The sequence below is a fragment of the Dermacentor variabilis genome, chromosome 2 (assembly GCF_050947875.1).
Source record: "Dermacentor variabilis isolate Ectoservices chromosome 2, ASM5094787v1, whole genome shotgun sequence".
NCBI lineage: Eukaryota > Metazoa > Arthropoda > Arachnida > Ixodida > Ixodidae > Dermacentor > Dermacentor variabilis.
Window position 1 is genome coordinate 62,072,642 of NC_134569.1, and position 19,497 is coordinate 62,092,138.

The 19,497-nt window shown below is 43.3% G+C and overlaps 1 protein-coding gene across 4 annotated transcripts in view; it reads left to right on the forward strand.

Annotated features, from left to right (window-relative positions):
- Chd1 (chromodomain-helicase-DNA-binding protein 1) overlaps nucleotides 1-19,497 on the forward strand; it is a 77,568-nt gene that overhangs the window by 27,725 nt on the left and 30,346 nt on the right. For all 4 annotated transcript variants that reach the window (XM_075680770.1, XM_075680767.1, XM_075680769.1 and 1 more), the window contains exons 9-22: nucleotides 4,145-4,326; nucleotides 4,848-4,975; nucleotides 5,667-5,883; nucleotides 6,367-6,456; nucleotides 6,693-6,883; nucleotides 7,597-7,785; nucleotides 9,739-9,892; nucleotides 10,108-10,332; nucleotides 13,565-13,714; nucleotides 14,376-14,524; nucleotides 14,655-14,754; nucleotides 14,848-14,934; nucleotides 16,169-16,369; nucleotides 19,170-19,375. In XM_075680770.1, the coding sequence (XP_075536885.1) occupies nucleotides 4,145-4,326; nucleotides 4,848-4,975; nucleotides 5,667-5,883; nucleotides 6,367-6,456; nucleotides 6,693-6,883; nucleotides 7,597-7,785; nucleotides 9,739-9,892; nucleotides 10,108-10,332; nucleotides 13,565-13,714; nucleotides 14,376-14,524; nucleotides 14,655-14,754; nucleotides 14,848-14,934; nucleotides 16,169-16,369; nucleotides 19,170-19,375 (2,269 nt within the window). The remainder of the gene's footprint in view (nucleotides 1-4,144; nucleotides 4,327-4,847; nucleotides 4,976-5,666; nucleotides 5,884-6,366; nucleotides 6,457-6,692; nucleotides 6,884-7,596; nucleotides 7,786-9,738; nucleotides 9,893-10,107; nucleotides 10,333-13,564; nucleotides 13,715-14,375; nucleotides 14,525-14,654; nucleotides 14,755-14,847; nucleotides 14,935-16,168; nucleotides 16,370-19,169; nucleotides 19,376-19,497) is intronic.

Genomic DNA, 19,497 nt, shown 5'->3' on the forward strand with positions numbered 1-19,497 from the left:
TTTGTAACATCAGTTGATCTTTGTCCTTACGTTTATTGTAAACTTTCGTTACACTGCACTAAAATGTCTTTCTTGCGAGTTGGAAGGGCGGTGTGTTCATGTATTAACATCTTCGAGCTTCGATAGATCACCTTGCTTAGTCTTCACTCAACATTAATTGGTCGTGCAAAATCTCATTCTGATCTGTCTCTTCCGCAAAAGGTGAAGCTGCACGATATGCATCCAGTTCGTGCTTCCATGAAAGGTAGAAGATATTGTGCAATTAAAGCAAAGGTTAAGAAGCATTGCTTAATATGTGAGATTCAACATTCAAATACATAAGCTTGTATATTGCTCACTACTGAGGAGTCTCTTATTATGGTTAGAGCACTTCCTTGGAACTTTTGTTTGTCATTTTGTCATTTTGGTACATTGTTTTGAATATATAGATCCTGCTGGTCTGCAATTAATTTTGAGAAGGCAACGCTTCTGCATACATCTAGCTTATGGTGGTGGATTAGGTGGCTGGATTTAATTTGTTGGGCCTCCATTTCTACATTACATTTCCGGTTTATTGCTTGCTTCTATCAAGGCTTCAAGTAGTCATCCTTGTGCATGTTACGGTTAGAGTGCACTTTGTGTTAGGGCTGTTTGGGCTGTTGCTGTTTGGATGGGCTGCTTATATTCACAGCACGTACGCGTCTATGCAACACATGATCGCCTACCAATGTTCGTCCCTATTCACTGCCACCAACTAGAAGGGAAGTTATTGCTTATATTAATGAGGCCCAAGAAATGCCATATATATGGGGCTGTAATTCCTGTACCAAATCAACGCATAAGTGAATGTGGACTTCGTACAGTAGCAAGTCCCCATTCTTTGAGGCTAAATGCCCCCAGCTGCTGATTGTGGCAATGCCTAGGAAGTTGCATTAAGCCAGCATATTCAGAAAAGCTGTGGCCTACTTTGGGACCTAAGTGCAGCTTGCATGTTTAGCTGAAGTGTGGTAATATTGTGAGGCTAGCATTTGTCACGTTAATTTGGGTCTTTTGATAACTCATCAGGAATTTGAGCTCGAAAACCGCACCAGGTTAGGCAGGCACAGAACACCTTGTCGGGCCTACTTGAACATCTGATAAATGGCTGAATTTAAATAAGAAAAATTGTTTTTTAGCTCACACTTGGGAAACTGAATAATTGGCTGAAGAATGTGATAAGGCCATCATCTTTTTACCGACTGTGGTTAATTTCAGCATGTGCATCTAGCTGTGAGTGTAGTGGCAGCTGCTTGTTTGCAGTGTTGATCTGGCAAGCATCAGGCGTGTTGCAAATATCAGGCACACCATTTTGCCAACGCTGGGATTCATGTAAACATGCAATCATCATCCCTTCCCCCTCTCCACCACCACCACCATCATCTCCAGCAGCCTCCCTCCTTCCCCGTTTTTGACTTTGACTCTTGTGTGTGAAAGTAGACAACTGTTGCAGTGCTGGCTTTACGCCTTCTAAAGAAAAGGACGTGAGGGTTTTTTCTTTATTTTTTTACCCCCGGCTTTTCTGTGATGTTTGTCGTATGGATTAGTGTGCCAGGTATTGTGGGATTTATAAGTGTGTTGAAGTAGTAGAAATTCTGGTTTGTGTGGCTGTATTACTTTAGTTTTCTTGCTGTAAGAGTAATTATTGATACGCTAAAAAGATGGTAAGGCTTGTAGTCCTGAGAATAGGCTTAAAACATTACGTTGTGTAATCCTTGTGTAGATCCGAACTATGGAAAAATGATGAATAAAATTGGAACACAAGAAATTACCGGAACTTTGAGGTAGCATTGTGGAATAAGGCGGACCACATTTATAACACAATGCTTTTAGTGGCTGTTCTGTACTAGAGCCCATTGTGTAGAGCAGGTTGACAAGGTGGATGTGCCATGTTAATTTCATGTTCTAATTCTTTTTAATTTCTGTGACTGATCACAGGGGGTACTCTGTGTCAACCTTAACAAACATGTCCATTTCGTCTGCTGCTGAAGTTCTGATTGGCTGGGGTTGGGGTATGCGTGGAAAGGAGACAGGCACCCCCAACCAATCAGCACTTCAGCAGCAGACAAAATGGACATGTTCACTAAGTGGACACTTACAGAACACCCCTCAGGACTCTGGTTTGCTGACATATACTGGCACACATATACTGCACTGGTAATGAAAGTTGCCTAACAACTGATTTTCACACGTGCCTTTTTGTCTAGTGTGCATGCTGTTTTATGCCATTGCAGTTAGGAGGCATGAAAAACACTCATTTTGTACTAGGGCACTTGTTTGTTAACTGCCCTCATGGTCATAGGCTTTTGTTGCTTACTACAGTCAAAGCACATAAAATGGACACATGTACAATGAAGTACAGTTAAACATCGATATGACAAACTTCAGTATAATGAAATGCTCAATATAACAAAGTATTTAACTTTTCACAACCTCTTATCCATAGAACGCCATGTATATAAAACCTCAATATAACGAAGCGTGTTTATACAGGATTTAACTATAAAGAAATTCACTGCTGCCACAAAAGAATACTAAGACAATAAATGGAAACTTCCACAGATATAGATAGTTAAAGGGTTTAATTACAAGTGCCGTTTGTGAATGCACTTCTCAAATCGCATGCCACATGACCCAAAGCCACCATCAAAGTGGAGCAGCATCGTGTTCCGTATAGGGTCCCAAGTGCGATTAGATCCTATGGTGCCCCGCATGCTGTATCCTTTGGGCAGAGTGTACTGTACTTTGGGTGAGAGTGAAAGCATGCGAGGCTCAGCCAAGAATAGTGGCTTAATGGGCGCATTCGTGCAAGAAAAGAGAAGGGGGAGGGGAACTGCAGAAATGTAATCAAGTGCGCACAACGGTGGGAGGGGGGCAGTTTTGTGAGCATTTCTTTTTCTAGCACGGCTGAGCGCATATGCGGCCGACGTGCTGTGTTAGAGGTAATTTGCCATGTGTGCTGAGTCGTTTGGCGAAGATTGTGCAGAATCATGTGCACTGTCTTCCCGCGCTTTTAGTACTAGAGGTTGCGAAATCTCAAGCCTTTGAGATGCATTGAAGTGAGAGGTCGACGAAGCATTCGCTCCCTGCTGCTGGCGCTTCTCATGATAGCGTCGTCACACTGCGAGCCACAATATCAGCCATGGCGGCAGAATGGCTGGCTTCCCTTTATTCGTACTACCAAATGTGAAGACATTGCAACACAGCATGAAACTGTATCTTCCTTCGCCAACTCTTTCATTCAACAAAATAAACTTTTTTTTATTCATAATTTTCGTTTTACGATTGCCTGATAATTTGAAAATTTTGTAGTCTCTTCCATTTAAGAAAAATCTATCAGTGACTTTACTTACTTTACAATGTTTTGATACTATAACGAAGCTAACTGCCAATTTTACTGACTTCGTTATATTGAGGTTTAACTGTATATAAAATGTTTCTTGCCAACATCAGTATTTAGCGAATATATGCTGAAGCAGAATATTGGATGCAACGAAGGAATTTTCATTTCAAATGTGATTTACTTGTAGAAACGTTTGGCTGATTTCTGTTTGATTTCTCTTCCCTGCTGGCTGATGTGCACCAAGCCAGTTGAGTGCTGTAATTTTCAGACTACAGTTTGCGCGCGAGTTGTATAGCCTACATGGGTGAATATTGGGGTAAAGAAAAGTCTATTAAATTTGCCCACTCTTAGTGCATTAGTCTGCAGAACTCGAAGCTTGCATGTGGGGTGAAACTGGCAGAACAAGTACCATTAAGCAAGGATGTGTGCATGCGTTATAGAAGTCGAGCGCAGGTTATCAGACTTATCCTTTCTTTTTCTTTTCTTCTTCTATTATTATTATTATTATTATTATGACTTTTTTTTTATATTGTAAGTACAGCATCTGCTAGTGGTGTCCGTAGAGATAGACAGGGCCGCCCTTCTAGTTCCCAAATATTCAATCCAGCAATTGTGAAAGAAAATATTCAGTGTAGTCTGCACCTCTAGATAGGTAGCTTAGCTTGCAAATTTGACAGTTAAAACTGGTATAGTCTGCCGGCTGTAGTCTGGAAACTATGGCATTTAGGGATTCTGAAAGCGGCTTTGGAATCTGTGGCATTCTTTTTTCATGTGTCGTTTGAGTAGCACATGCCCCGGCCAAAAGTGGAGAGGCTGAGCAGATGGACTACCTGTGCAAGTGGGATGGCCTGCCCTACTCGGACTGCACCTGGGAGGACGGTAATCTGATCAAGCGAAAGTTCCAGCATGTCATTGACCAGTATCACGCCCGGCAGAAATCCCAAAAGATACCCAGTAAAGTTTGCAAGGTGAGAGCACTGGTGCAGAGCCTTGCCTTTTCTTTGGTGCTGGTAGTTTTACACCTTCTTGGTGAGGGGCAGCATCCTTTTAGAGCACTGCTTTTATTCAGCATTGGCTAAATGATTATGATCTGCTATGGCCACATAAAAGTGGATCCAGTAAACGTGCATTGTAGTTATTCAGTGGACTCTGTGTCTTTGTACTCTTCATATGCTGGCGAACAAAGTAATCTGGAATGTAGTGTTTGTTTGTGTTCCTGTGTACTTTCAAAATTCAGCCTACTCCTTGACCTTTCTAATTTTTAGCTGTGTTCTTTTTGTAGCCTCCTCTTAGATATTGCTAATTTTTGAGCCATTGCTGAAAGGTTGAGCGTTCTGAAGTGCTCTCATATAATCAAGAACCATTGCCTTGCTTTCATAATAGGTGGGCAGTAAGCACCAGCAGATTTCTACATTTTAAAGAGTGTCTTCGTCTGTGTGTGCTTATTGGTGCCATATGATCTTACTGTTATCTGCACAAACAATTGCAGGTGCTGAAGGTGCGTCCAAAGTTTGCCCCGCTGAAGACCCAGCCATCATACATTGGTGGACCCCAGAAGCTTGAGCTCAGAGACTACCAGTTAGAAGGCCTGAACTGGTTGGCCAACTCATGGTGCAAGTGAGTTGTCTTTCCACCGACTTCTGCCCACTTTTCTGTTATACTATTGCAGTTGAATCTAACTGACCTGACTTTGATAAAAAGCAGGATGCAGAACACAGCAGCCGGAAACGTAATCATGCAAGCATGGTGCTTCGATGACCACTTCTGGCCCCTGTGCAAATATAATAACCAGCTGTGGTACTTTTGTGCAGGAAAGAGGCTGTTTTTATTGATGAGTTGCTTTGTTTTTAAGAATGCACCTTTTGCATTGAACAGTGGTAGGCGCACTGGAGGCATTGGCTATTTCTGTCCAATTATGTGACATCTACATGTAAGGTGTGTGGGAGGTTGAACGTGATGATTGTGCGCCCTGCATTGTGCATACAACACATTTTTGCATGCGAATAGTGTGCTTTGTGGGGCAGATTTAATGAGGATGGAGTCTGTCCATCACAGGCTAGACTTAAACTCAGTTTTATTGCATGGTCAATATTTTTCCCACCAAAAGGTCCTTCTTGTAGTGAATAAGTAAATACTACAGTAGTTTGTGGATGTTACTAATGCGAGAGAGCCAGGACATTGCTAAAATTTGTGGCTGATCTTGTATGTTCAACACTGACAGTGTGGATTGAAGTAGTAGCAAGTGCTAAGCAACACTGTTGCTGTGAGAGGAAAATGTGTTAATGTTTGACTTATTGGGTTTGCACAGGGAGAATGGAGTGATCCTGGCAGATGAGATGGGCTTGGGAAAAACAATTCAGACCATCAGCTTCCTGACGTATCTGTTCAACCATCATGCGCTTTACGGGCCTTTCCTGCTGGTTGTGCCACTCTCCACATTGGCGTCCTGGCAGAAGGAGTTTGCTCAATGGTCACCGGACATGAATGTTGTCGTCTATCTTGGAGATGTCTCTTCTCGCACCATGGTAAGGGCAAAAAGTATTTGGTCTTTGTGAGACCTGAATGTTCATCTCATGCTAACAATACTGGCCGAAAATGTTGAGTGCCAAGGGTGCATCAGTACTGAAACACCGATTACTGCAAAATTGTGGCTTCAGACCTCTCTCTCCAATACCAAAAACTTTCTGAAAGAACAAAGGGTGTAGGCCCAGATATGTAGGGTATTTGCACCATCAGACACTAGGCATTTTGTCTTGAAGCTGCTAAATCAGTTGCTGAAAACTGCATGTGCTGCTTGCTGGTTTGTGTGTGATGGGACTGTTGTCAGTGCAGAATGTTTTATTGCTGTTTCCACATATTTTGGCCATGACAATTCGAATATTGTCGCAAAAGGAAAGAAAGCTTGAGGCACACTTTGGTTTATTTGTGGAGAGCATCATTGTAAGGCCACAAAATGTAAATTTTGCTGCAGATAGCATGGTGAACGCAAATTGCCATATGTTTTTCAGATTCGTGAGCATGAATGGTGCCATCCAGGCAACAAGAGGCTGAAATTCAATGCTATTCTGACCACGTATGAGATTCTCCTGAAAGACAAAGTGAGTACTGCTGCTTTGCTAAATTTTTATCCTTATTAGCTTTTAATTGATATCACTGTAGAGAAAGTATGGTTGTTTGAAGCGGGGACTATTTTTAACGTACCAAAGTGGTTTCACTATACATTCTTTGGATCTGTATGTTTTGCATGGGAGTGGCACAGCCCCTGTTTCAGGCTGCAGATGCAGTCTGCTGCTTGTGCTCTTGTTCAGTTGGAGCTTGTTTCTTTCGTTTTCAGGGCTTCTTGGGCAATGTCAGCTGGGCTGTTCTGGGAGTTGATGAGGCACACAGGCTCAAGAATGACGACTCTCTTCTGTACAAGTCACTCTTTGACTTCGACACAAATCACCGCCTCCTCATTACTGGCACACCACTACAGAACTCATTGAAGGAACTCTGGGCACTCCTTCACTTCATCATGCCACAGAAGTAAGTTTTTGCTTGTTTTAATACATTATAAATTTAACCAGTTCATCTAGCCTGCAAGTGGTGGTTGTGTGTGAGCCTGTGTTTCTTTCATCTTGTGATGCACTGAGTAGAACTAACAACCCTGAAAGGACACACTAGACAAGGACGGAGCACACCCTGTCATCCGTGTCATGATGGTTAGTTGTACTCAACACATTACAAGAGGAACAAATACGACCAACTGGCCCAATTTTACGCTGTACTGTTTTTCCTTGTGAATGTCTCTGTAGCCCGTAGACTTGTGTGAATCGGCAGTGTTTTTCTTTTCTTGAATCTTTGTGGGTGCTGTTGCAACTAAAGCTGTGATAAGCAGTCTGAAATTAACCCAGCTAATAAACATTGGGTCAAATTCTTGCTTCCAAACGCTTTCAGTTTCACACCTTGCGTAGGCGTCAAGTACTCATGTGAATCCTCGCATGTAACCCTTAGGGCCAGTAGTCTTAATTTCATAAAGTATTTTGATGACACATTAAATGTGGTCTGTCGGCTTTGAAGCATGGAAGGCTTGCAGGTTCTTGTTAAGGGTACTGAGCTGCAAACAAGTGTAAAGAAAGCCTATAACATCACCATTTACATGCCCTTCTATAAGATCTCGTACATTGGCATGCTTGATGTTGCTCAGTATTATTGTAAGGATAGACAGAGTGAGGCCATCATTTATTATTTTCTTACAGGTTTGATTCTTGGGAGGACTTCGAGGCAGAGCACAAGGAGAGTGCTGACAAGGGCTACACAAAGCTACACAAGCAGCTTGAGCCATTCCTTCTGCGGCGTGTTAAGAAAGATGTAGAGAAGTCGTTGCCAGCAAAAGTTGAGCGTATCCTTCGTGTAGAAATGACTACCGTGCAGAAGCAGTATTACAAGTAAGCATTCCTCAACCTTGTCTTGATGCTGAAGACATACATACAGTCATCTCCCTAGGGGTCATGAAAACAGAAAAATGTGGCAGGCTGAAAAAGTGAATTCATGCCTTTTGCTGCCCTTAAAGGCTCAAATCGCCATAGGCACGTTCGAAATCGCTCTGAAGGCCTGCAAGGACACTAATTAGGCATATCCGTGCGTGTGCTATGACAGGATACGGCGAGTGTGAGAGTGTATAATTAAGGAATACGTCGTACTGTGTCCCGTGACAATTGCCCCCTTCCCACTGTTCATATGATTCACCATGTAACACTGCTGTACTGAGGCAAAGCTGACTTTCGGGAACCGGCACCATGCAGAGCATTGTGCTTCCTGAGATTCGAAGCCATTGGCGAAGATTACAAAAGCAGAGTCAGTGCCATTGCTGACAGTGGTGAATTCTTTCAAGGAAAAACTTGGCATGAAATAGCAAGAAGATTGGTAGTGAACATCGAAGCAGGTAGGCCTAGTGTTGCCGCGGTGGTGGCTAAGGCTGCCAGCAAATCTGCGTGCGAGAGAGCCTGTTCGGGAAGGCGACATAATCAAAATGGTGGTGGCTTCGATAGCGCTGTTTCAAACCTGCGGTCATAGCAAAAAGTCCGGAAAATCAAGACTGCGCAGGGCTTTTGCTTCCGAAATTTCAGACATTCTGATACATTGACTCTATGGTGTTACAGGGTGGTTCTGCGAAGGCATCCAAATCATCAGCTGTCCGGATAATTGCTCTTTGACTGTACATACATACACACGTACACATGCATGCATGCATGAACGTATCGCGTTTATTCAAATGTAGGTCAACCTTTTTTCTATATATATATTACCCAAAATGAGCTATCAAGCTCTATATGTGACCAAAAAATCTCGACCTATATTCGTGAACAAAGCTAGCGAAAGTACCGCGCTAACTGAGTTCTTCCGTCGCACGCACTCTTATAACTAGTCTGGAGATTATGCAGACTGGCTTTGATAAATGCTGCATGCCCAGTGCACTCAATGGCACCGAAGGCTACGTTTGGGGTGCTGAGGAACCCTGCGAAGCATCTGACAAGTACGATTTCTCTGGCAGTTCCAACGAGAAAGCAGTTTGTGGCATCAACTAACGAGATTTAGAAGCCAAGTTTATGGTAAATAAAGGTGTATCATGTTCAGAGTTTTTTGTTTTTCTAAAAGTATATGGTCTATCTAAATTTGCGCTAATTCTTTTTTTCTCAGTGAATTGAATATGTGAGTCAACCTGCACTCATCTTCGACCCATCTTCAGGCAAACAAGGTGTTTATTATGGTAGAGGGCAGGGACGAGTGTGGGGTAACGTAATAAAATGTGCGCTTGAAGCAAATGGGCCCCCGTCTCCTTCTCTAGCCTGGCTCTGGCTGTGTGTGCAACTGAGTGCAACTGAGTGTATACATGGCCAGCATGCTCCATCTTAGCAATAATGAGCAGCAGGTGCATTAAATGGTGGATGGGCTGAGATGGCCATGGGCTTCACGTGCACTGTTTTCCCGCACTAAACTTGCGGGAGGTCGTGTAATCTCTAGTTTTTGAGACGCATTGAAGCGAGAGGCAGATAAAACATTCGCTCCCTTTTGCCAGTGCTCTGTATCACAGATGCGACGCTTTGTACTGTTGATGTGAAGATATTGTCAACAAGGCATGAAACCATATTTGGTCGCTGTCCTCAAATTGAACAAACTGATTTGTTTGTCACTAAAATTCTTTTTTTGCTCCTCAAATTCTGAACATGTCGTGGTCCGCTTAAGAAAAATTCGTTGGTGACTGTACTTATTTGCATGAAAGGTCGAATTTTGTGTAGTGAAAAATGCTAGTTTTACTGACTTCATTATATCGAGTTTAATTGTATTTGTCTCTACATTTTCGTTACATGTGTGCGCTTAAGTATGTGTCCTGGTTTCAGGTGGATCTTGACGAAAAACTACAAGGCACTTACAAAGGGCCTGAAGGGGTCCCAATCTGGTTTCATTAACATCATGATGGAGCTAAAGAAATGCTGCAACCACGCCATGCTCATTCGACCACCTGACAATCCTAACAACTTGGATGCACTGCAGGTGTGTGCCACTGCAGAACTCTGTCTTATCTTTATGAGTAGTCACTTGCAGTTCAACTTTTGTTTCTTGGTGTATGTTATGTTTTCCACATTTGGTTCAAGTTTAGATTTATTTATTTGCCATAAGCATGATTAACATGATCTCAAATTTAGTTAAATCTAAAGGCCAAGTTGCTCAGCTTATTGTGGTCATTGAACCTGTTGTCCTCGCTGCAGCAAATAATCAGGGGCAGTGGAAAGCTACTGTTGCTGGACAAGCTGCTGTGCCGGCTACGGGAGACGGGCCACCGCGTGCTGGTGTTCTCCCAGATGGTGCGCATGCTGGACATCATAGCAGACTACTTGCAGATGCGCAGGTTCCCCTTTCAGCGCCTTGATGGTTCCATCAAGGGCGAGCTTCGGCGACAAGCCCTTGACCACTTCAATGCTGATGCATCGCAGGTTAGTGGGCAGTGCACGGCAGATCATCACACATTACTACAGTCAGCCTGACCTGCCGATTATCACCCACATGTTTATTGGCCAGTTGTACATGTGTGTCTTCAAAGGAAATTTATTCAGTTTCTGCTGTTACACATGCTTTGGTTATGTTGCTTTGCTTTTCATGGCTTTTATAAGCCTTCCGGGCAGAGCTGGGAAAGCTAGCTGTGGAGCAATGATACAGTCGAACGCACTTATAATGATACCTGTTTTAAAAATATATTGGTTATAACGAGAAGCTGCTTCACTGTCAACTTTTGTATGTGTTCCATAGTGAAATAACCCGCTTACTACAACACCCTGATGCCGCATTATTGGTTCTAATGATGATGTCTAGCTGCTGGGTGTCTGAGCCGAAGGGTACTGAAATGCGAAATTCTTCAGAAGGAAAGAAAGAAAGAAAGAAAGAAAAAATAAAATTCGAGCCGCTGCACGATGGCCTCCTGGTCCAACAGCCGCCGCATGCTCATTTTCCAGCTTTTTCTGCGCGCCTCTCTCCCGTTGCCCTTCCACCCCTCTGAACAGGAATGGGCTGTACCCATAGCTCTACGTCGCGCCACCCTTCGAAACACTAATGGACCGTGCCAACTGCGCTGCTCGCATGTTGCTCACTGGCTCTTCATTCAGCGCATTTCTGGAAACAGCTTAACCGCTTATGTTCATCTTTATTGGTTGCGTCAAAATCGTTCCTGGCCACGTGGTTTCTCAGCCTCGTTTTACTCACCACTGAAACGGAAGATGACTGATCCGCTCACTAATCATCAGCAATGCAGTGAGAAGTTTTCACTGTACAGTGAAAAGGAAGTGCAAGGCTATAGATTTGGAATGCTTCTAACCGATGAGGCGATCATCTGGAACGTGCTCGCACCGCATAGCAACAGCGACGATGGCTACGATGACGCGGTAGGGCAGGCTTCCTCAACATTGTCCTCACAGAAGGCCTTGCATATGATTCAGTCCCTCTGGCGCTTCATATTCACAAGGAGCCTTCCGATGCACTACGTGGAGTGCCTGGATGCCTTGGAGAATGTTGGCAAGCTTGGCGCAAAGCGTGTAAGGCTGACGGACATAGGGTTTTCTCGTGCTAGCCATTGGGAAGTATGTTGTGAGATGCTTGTGGCCATCTTGCCTCAGCATTTCTTCTGGATTTCTCAAGCTGATGGGCTGTCATGGCAACATTCTCGCATTTTTTAAAAGGAACCTGTTGGGGCCACCAAAGTGATGCCTTGACTGTGCTCACATATCGCTTGCCACCCATGACCCCTCTTTGCAGTTGTTATAGCAGTGCCATTCTTTAACGCCGACAGCCGCGGCTTGTTACATGCAAGAAATGGCCAAAAAAATCAATTATTTGAAGATAACATTTTCAGTTTCTATAACTCTTTTTCCATCTGATTTCGAAGTATCATCCCAATAAACCACGTAGAAGTACTCTAAAAATTTGTTTTATCAGCCAAGGTGGCGAAAAATTTCGCACAAATCAAGAAAGAACAGCATTTTTCAAGCCACAATATTTCTGGAACAGCGCAACCGAGCGCCGCCATTTTGGTCTCGTTGGAAAGTGCATTTCTCCGTCTTCAAATTTGCCGCTTGAGCTATCTCCTCCATACAGACATACATATATGTCTACATACATATATGTATGTAGACATACATAAGGGATGAAGGGATGGTATGAAGGGATGGTAAGACATACATATATGTCTTACCATCCCTTCATAAAAAGAACCTTATCATGAGCTCTGTTCACTAGACCCCTTGGGCTGGCAGACACCTGGCTGCAGAAGTGATCGAGGCATCATACAAATGTACAATTCTGGAAAGCACCTAGCAGCTGCATATCTATCACTGGCTCTCTGATCTTAAGTTCCATAGCCATTGTCAGTTGAAAATGACTTGGAAGGCTGCTGACACTCAGAGCCTTCATTCAGTAACATGGTCAATTCTACCAAAAGAAAAAAATGGCTCACTGATTATACTGGAGACTGCTATCAATCAGGCAGCCTGCAGGTACAACATTGGGACTATATTCATGCCCACACAGAGTTCTGCACCTCGATTTGAAACCCAGGTACCATGCTCTTTGTAGAGCAGCAGCCAAGAATGCCATACAAAAGAGGGGGGGGGGGGGGGGAAGGGCGTTAAGGCACACCAGACCAGAGGCCACGTGTACCAGAAGCCCTACATCACAAAACACCCGAAAGACTACAAATTTGGTGCCTTTTAGAGAACTGAAGAGAAGGTGAAACTTTGAGTGCCATTTTCTCAAAACTGTTTTTTCTCTTTGCCTTTCTGCTCAGTTTCTGAAGCTGATTTCATTACCACTTATCATATTTTGACTCTGTTTTTTTTTCGTCACATACTTTGGGCTACAGTGCAGGTCATGATATTCTCGCTTTCTTATCTTGACCCTTTGTAAGTTTTTGGCTATACGTATACCCAGAAAGTGTGCTTGATTCGAAGGCAACATAAAAAATGGCACTCCAAAAAATTTGTGTCGCAGAAAAAAAAATTCAAGAATGTCACGATCTTCAGCATGCATTTAGCTATGCAGTCAATACTTAACAAGCCTTCTGTCACATTTTTTAAGTTCCCAAGGCTCTCCAGAAAGTTTGAGGTAGAAAAATCCTGCTCAATAAAATTCAATAAAATGGTCTCAAGATATCGCTCTGAAACTTTTATGGAAGCATCAGGGAGACATTCTAAACATTTGTGCCAATTTTCATCAAAATCCATGAAGAAATAAGGAAGTTGATTTTTCAAAGCCACGTGCCTCTTAAACGAGTGAACACAATCAGTGGCCGGATGGAGGAAAGTGGTGGGGAGGGGCACTGACCTCCTCGCCATTATAATTTTCTCACATCAGCTCTGCCATCCCCCTATTTTGATTTTTTCGTGCAACGTGGTTATAACAATTATCGGTTATAACAATGGAATTTTTGTGGCACTTGAACATTGTTATAAGTAGGTTCGACTGTACTGCCACGGGAATTTCATCTGGTTGCATTTTAACATAGATTAATTGAGCTTCATAATAAAGTGCAAAGAACTGCATGTAAATGCATACCTCTTGCTCATTTTCGTGCTCAAATACTCTTGTGGTTCACAAACAGTACCAATAGTTGAATGAGCTTCAACCATTTAACTAAAGTTTCACTCCTGACTAGTGGTCGTTTGTTTGCCTTTCTGCTAGGACTTCTGTTTCCTGCTCTCCACAAGGGCAGGTGGACTGGGTATCAACCTTGCGACAGCAGACACGGTGGTGATCTTCGACAGTGATTGGAACCCACAGAATGACCTCCAGGCTCAGGCCAGAGCTCACAGAATTGGCCAGAAAAATCAGGTATATAGAGACTGTAAACTAAAGTTGGGATGTGTAACTATGAGTTCCAGTAGTAAAGAGTCTGCATGATCCTAGTCTTACATGCATTGCATGCCGTCGAGGCCACTGTTTCCCTCCAACTCAGGCAATTCTTCTAGTTTCTTTTTTTGGCCATTATTCTTTTTTCTCTTGAATGCTTGAGTTGGAGAGTATGCAAAACTATGATATATTGTTTATGGACACTGCAACATTTCAATATCACTAGCAAAACTTTACATTGTTAAGTTGCAATTTTACACTTTCATAACTTTGGCTAAAATACAAATTGTACAAACATTAGAATGCAAACTTGCACTCTGAGCATTCCCGAACATACATGCTTAATTTTGGCCCTCTTTGTGCTGTACATTTTTTACAAGTCAATATCTCAGATTTATAACAAAAAGTATTGCTAACTTTTTTTTTTTAGCTGGTTTAGAAATAAACTAACTGCATATTTTTATCAGCATACAAGATTATCTTCTGAAAATAGCTTGTGTTTAGAGTCAATAAAAAAACAATTTTTTTTTTTTTCGGGACCCATGTGCTCCCCTTAATTATGCTCCTGTAAACAGCTAATCCAACAGGTTACTATTGTGGCTTACTGTTATGTTGATTCTGTGTTGTGGACATTGTTTATCAGGTGAACATCTACCGTCTTGTGACCAAGAACAGTGTAGAGGAAGACATTATTGAGCGTGCAAAGCGGAAAATGGTTTTGGACCATCTGGTCATTCAGCGAATGGACACCACTGGTCGTACGGTGCTTTCGAAGAGCAATGCACCGTCTAGGTGAGTGTGCTTGTTGCAGCACCTCTTTGTGTGATGGGACAAGTTTTAAACTGTTTTGAGGACATTGGGAAAGTATTGATGAAGCAGATTCCAACATTGAGCTGTACTGAAATATCTTTTTACTTTTTAGTAACACAACTCCTTTCAACAAAGAAGAATTGGCAGCCATATTGAAGTTTGGCGCTGAAGAGCTCTTCAAAGAAACTGAGGAAGGAGATGAGGAGCCTCAGGTGTGGTAGACATTATGATGACTTAGTTGTGTTTACTGCCGCATGCTTGAAAGCATAATGGGATGCACATTTAAATATTTCGTTCTAATTTAGGTTGACATTGACGAGATCCTTCAACGAGCCGAGACAAGAGAAGAGCAGCCGTCTACTGTGGGAGATGAACTCCTAGGTTCGTTTAAGGTGAGTGAACTGTTCTGTCCCTTTCGTGCAGCTTTTTTTTTTTAAATAGCGAGCTGCTTGTGGTTATGCTGCTTAAGGGAGGCATAAACATGGTAGGTCCATTACATGTTAGAGTAGAATTTTGGTAATTGCAATTGCCACTTAAACGGAACAAAAAAGAAAGTTTATTGAAAGGAATAGACATTTTTCACAACTTCAGGTAAACGTAACTAAATATATTATCGAATATGAAGCTTTCATATTAATATATTATCGAATATGAAGCTTTCAACGGTGTCACGACATGCATCACTGTTTGCACCTTTCTTTTTTGGTTTCCTCGGCAGTTCTCTACATTGTTGCCAAGGCAGCTTTTGCTGGCTAGTGCCATGCTTAGCCACCATATCATGGTTAGTGTGGGCTCAGCTGTGGTAGTGACTTGCTGTAGTTTCTTTATGTTGGCAATGTCTGTGAGCTGTCGGTTTGCTTAGTGTTTCAGGTGGCGGCACAGAAATGCCTGCACAATGCACTCACACTAGAAAAAACGAATGGAAGTTATTGATGACTTCAGGAGTGGTTGCTTCATTAAAATGGCACATTCTCCTACTAAATGACAACTTAAAAAAAAAAAAATTGTGCTGCCAGCTCTAGTCAGCAGATGTGTGGAAGTAGAAATCTTGTAAGAAGCTTTGTAACCATATCTGCTACATGTATTATCTGCCCCTTTAGAAAGAGCATCTTGTGTGCTGTTGCGCTCGATCTCTCGGTAAATTGGGCTCCTAAAAAACAGAACTTATATCCCTAGTCCCTGGATGTTCCGTTTAATGAGCGTCCACTGTCCAAGTTACATTCGCTAAAGTTCTAGTGCTAGGTTGTTGAATAGTAGCAGTAAAAATTTTATTGCTAGCTTGAGGTAGTCCAGGAGAAATGGTCGGGCCCTCAGTCCAGGGCACTGCTGGCCTCCGCTGTCTGCCTGAACAGTTGGCTCTCCAGGTCTGGGCAAGACAAGGTTGCCGAGAAACATCTTTTATTCTTAAGGGTTAGACGATCAGAGGATTACTACACCTCCTTGCTTGATCTGAGTGTAGTTAACCTGGAATGTTCTTGTTTTGATAAATGTTTATATTGGATGCTTAGTGGTATCATCAACATGTCATTCTGTTCTGTCAAAGTGACAAGAAAAAAAAAAAAAAGGGACCACTGTGTGTATTTAACTTTTATTGTTTGTAAGACCGCTTCATTTTTGTGCCTGCAGGTTGCTAGTTTCAATTTCACCGAGGAAGAAGAAGTGGGAGCTGTGTCCGCAAAGGGCCTTGCCGAGGACGAGTCTTCTCAAAGCAAAGACTGGGATGACATCATCCCCGAGGCTGACCGCAAGCGTGTTGAGGAGGAGGAGCGGCAGAGGGAGGAACTTGAGCTTTACCTGCCTCCACGAAGTCGCAAGTCCATCCATCAGGTACTACATTTGGCTTTGAACCAAATAGCTTTGCTTTCCATCACTGGGGAGCTGTATCTGGACGATCATTTTTGGACATGTAATGCATGTTGATTGACAAAGCCAGCTGAAGTGGACCTGGTAGAAACAGTGGCGTTTCTCTTGAAGGTGTTACTTTCGCATCGTGTAGTTGACCGAGTCCATCTACAGGTTGGGATGCCCCTCACATCTGTCGGGTGTCATGGTGGACATTGCCAATGACAACACTGAAAGTATCCCAAAAGTGATCATATCGAGAATTTTGCCACAGTGTTGTCTGTGACACTGAAATACGTGCCAACTCTCCCGAATTTTCCTAATGCTTACAAATTCCAGGTTGCTCTATGATTTTACTAACGTAGCGTCAAGTGTTACGAAAGATAAATTCTGTTCATGTAAATCTTTTTAAAGCTATTGAAAGTTAGGGGTGGCTTGTCATTGCAACAGAATGCACCCAGAAAGGAAGTTGCAGTGGCACCCGTAAGTGCAAGACGCAGTATAGAAGTTACCGTATTTACACGATTGTAAGTCGACCCCTTTTTTTAAATTTGAAAGTCTGAAGTTGGGGGGTCGACTTACAATCGTAACCGAAACATGGCCCCGCCAAAAAAAAAAAAAAAAAAAAAAAAGCGATACCAACGGGAGCTACAATGTAGTTACAATTTTATGTTTGCTCTATGGCCCTACCCTTATCTTTTCGCTATCCCGCGTGTTTGTTCGCTTTTCGGAAGGGTTTTTCAACATTTTTGAGAGCTTTACATTGAATGCAACACTCATGGGGGGGGGGGGGGGGGTGTCGATAGTTGATGGAAGCGCCGCTGTTCCCATTTGCGGCGGCATTCTCAGAACAGCGGCGCTTGCGGGGAGTATCGGTAGTTCATGGAAGAGCAGACACCGCTCGCGGGTTTCTTTCACTGTTAAAAGGCATTGGTATTGGTTTGACCAACTTTTTGACGCGTTCCACTTGACTGCCGGATACGTGCTACTTCTATGCTTCCCCAGTCGTCATGAGTGCTCCAGGCCCACTAATCGTTCGGCACTCGCTCACAGCAGCGTTCAAGAGGGCTGCCATCCTTTGCGCCGAAGAAACAAATCACTGCGCAGCCGGCCGCAATTTCGATGTTTCTGAACGGGTGGCGCGAGTGGCGACTGCAGCGAAGCGAAATGTGACGGCAAGTGAGAAATTTCCCACGTGCCGAAGTCTGGACGCTTTCCGGAGCTGTAGGCTAAGCTTGCGGCGTACGTCGCTGAAATGCGTGATCGGTCCCTGCCATTGAAGTGCGACGTGGTCATGAAACAAGCCCGGACCTTCGCCTTAATTTTAAGGTTCTGCTCCGCCGTGAGTACAACAAATGGCTGGCGGCAGAAGACTGCGAAATTACGCCAACCGGACCTGTCAAAAGAGCCTCTCTGACGGCTGCGTGTGGTTGGGTGCATTTGGCGTGTACTGCTGTTCTGCAAGATGTCCTGGTGCGGTGGTTTGCCAAATTTGAAATTTCGCTGGACCACGATGCGCTGTGGGACAGCAGCAACGATGACGATGGCAGCACTAGTGAAGTCGAGTAGTCCAGTGACCATGTCGGCTACTAATAAATTTTCGTTATCGAATGCGCCCTCGGGTATGCTCGCTTATTTTTTTTTTTTTTTTTTTTTCCGGTCACGCGATATGGGGGGGTCGACTTACATTCGAGTCGACTTACAATCGTGTAAATACGGTAAGTAATTGAGTATAGGAGTATGCCTCGAGTAAGTTTATGCAGGTCAAAGAAGTTCCTGGAGCAGTAAAAATCAGCAGCAGCAGAGTCACTGATCTGGAAAAATGTTGTCATTCTCAGTTTTTCCAAGTTTACAGCTTCCTGTGTGCTGCATCTAAAGGTAAATTGTTAATAAAGTATGTATGTATCCTACAAAGGTATGTGATTAGAGCAAACTTATAAGCGTGCTATCCCCCCTGTTATATATATATATATAAATATATATTTGTGTATTGGCGGGATTTTTATGAATTCTGATGTTCACAGGTTGGCAGGTATGCACTTAATGAAGCTTTTGCACATTTTGGTATGTAGGCTGTGCTGCTGTACTGTTGCACGCAGTTTTTGTATTGGGATTGCTATACTCTTCTCTTCACCCACACATTGTCATCATGCATAGCATAGGAATAAAAGTATTGCTGTAGTCTTTCTTTAAAAAGTGAAATTGCAGTGCCCTTTGTGTGCCTGTTCTGGAGGATGTAGTGCACAATGATTTGTGTATGCATGTTAACGGGCAGTTAGTTAAAGTTGACGCATACCACTAAGTTGCTAAATTGCCAACCAATGCAGCCAGCAAAATCTCACATAATGTTCGATGAAAACTTGTCTGGCCCCTGCATGCATGACTACTGCCAAACCTGGGCCACACGGTAGGCTTTGTGTTATACGCCCAGCACTCCAAAACTGTCATTGCCAACCATTTCTGCTGTGAGATGCCAATAGTACCATTGGCAGGTGAGCAGCTGTTATTGCCATGGATGCTCTGGCCTGAGACCTTTTGACAGAGATGCTGCATTGGCTGCCAACAAAAACTGCACTATTGCTTATGCAAAATAAGGAAACAGCGAGAAGTCTACCTGTCTGTCACGTATTTCTATTTGCCCTTGTCAACTATTTCTGTGTTCAGTAATGTTGTAGTGCACCAACTGGTGGCTCTTAAGCAATCCTTGCACTAATGGCTTGTGCCCTTTCGCTCTGAAAAGCTTTTGTTCAGTGGCTGAAATTGGTGATGGCATGTCTTGTCCCAGGCTGCAAACTCTGAGAGTGATGACGGCCGATCTCGGAGGAGAGACAGGGGCTCTGGCGCTGGCTCAAATGGATCAGACGACGAGTCTCGCCCACGGAAGCGTGGCCGCCCACGACTTATTCCACGCGACACGGTCAAAGGCTTCACAGATGCTGAGATTCGCCGTTTCATCAAGAGCTACCGCAAATTTCCTACCCCAGCTAAAAGGTCAGTGTTCACTGCACCTTTCATCTTTCTTTCTTCCCCCAAGAAAGTGCTCCCCAGAAAGCAGTTTGGATGTCATTGTCGCAAGCTGCGGTTGAGTTTTTTCAGGAAATAACTGTTTCTGC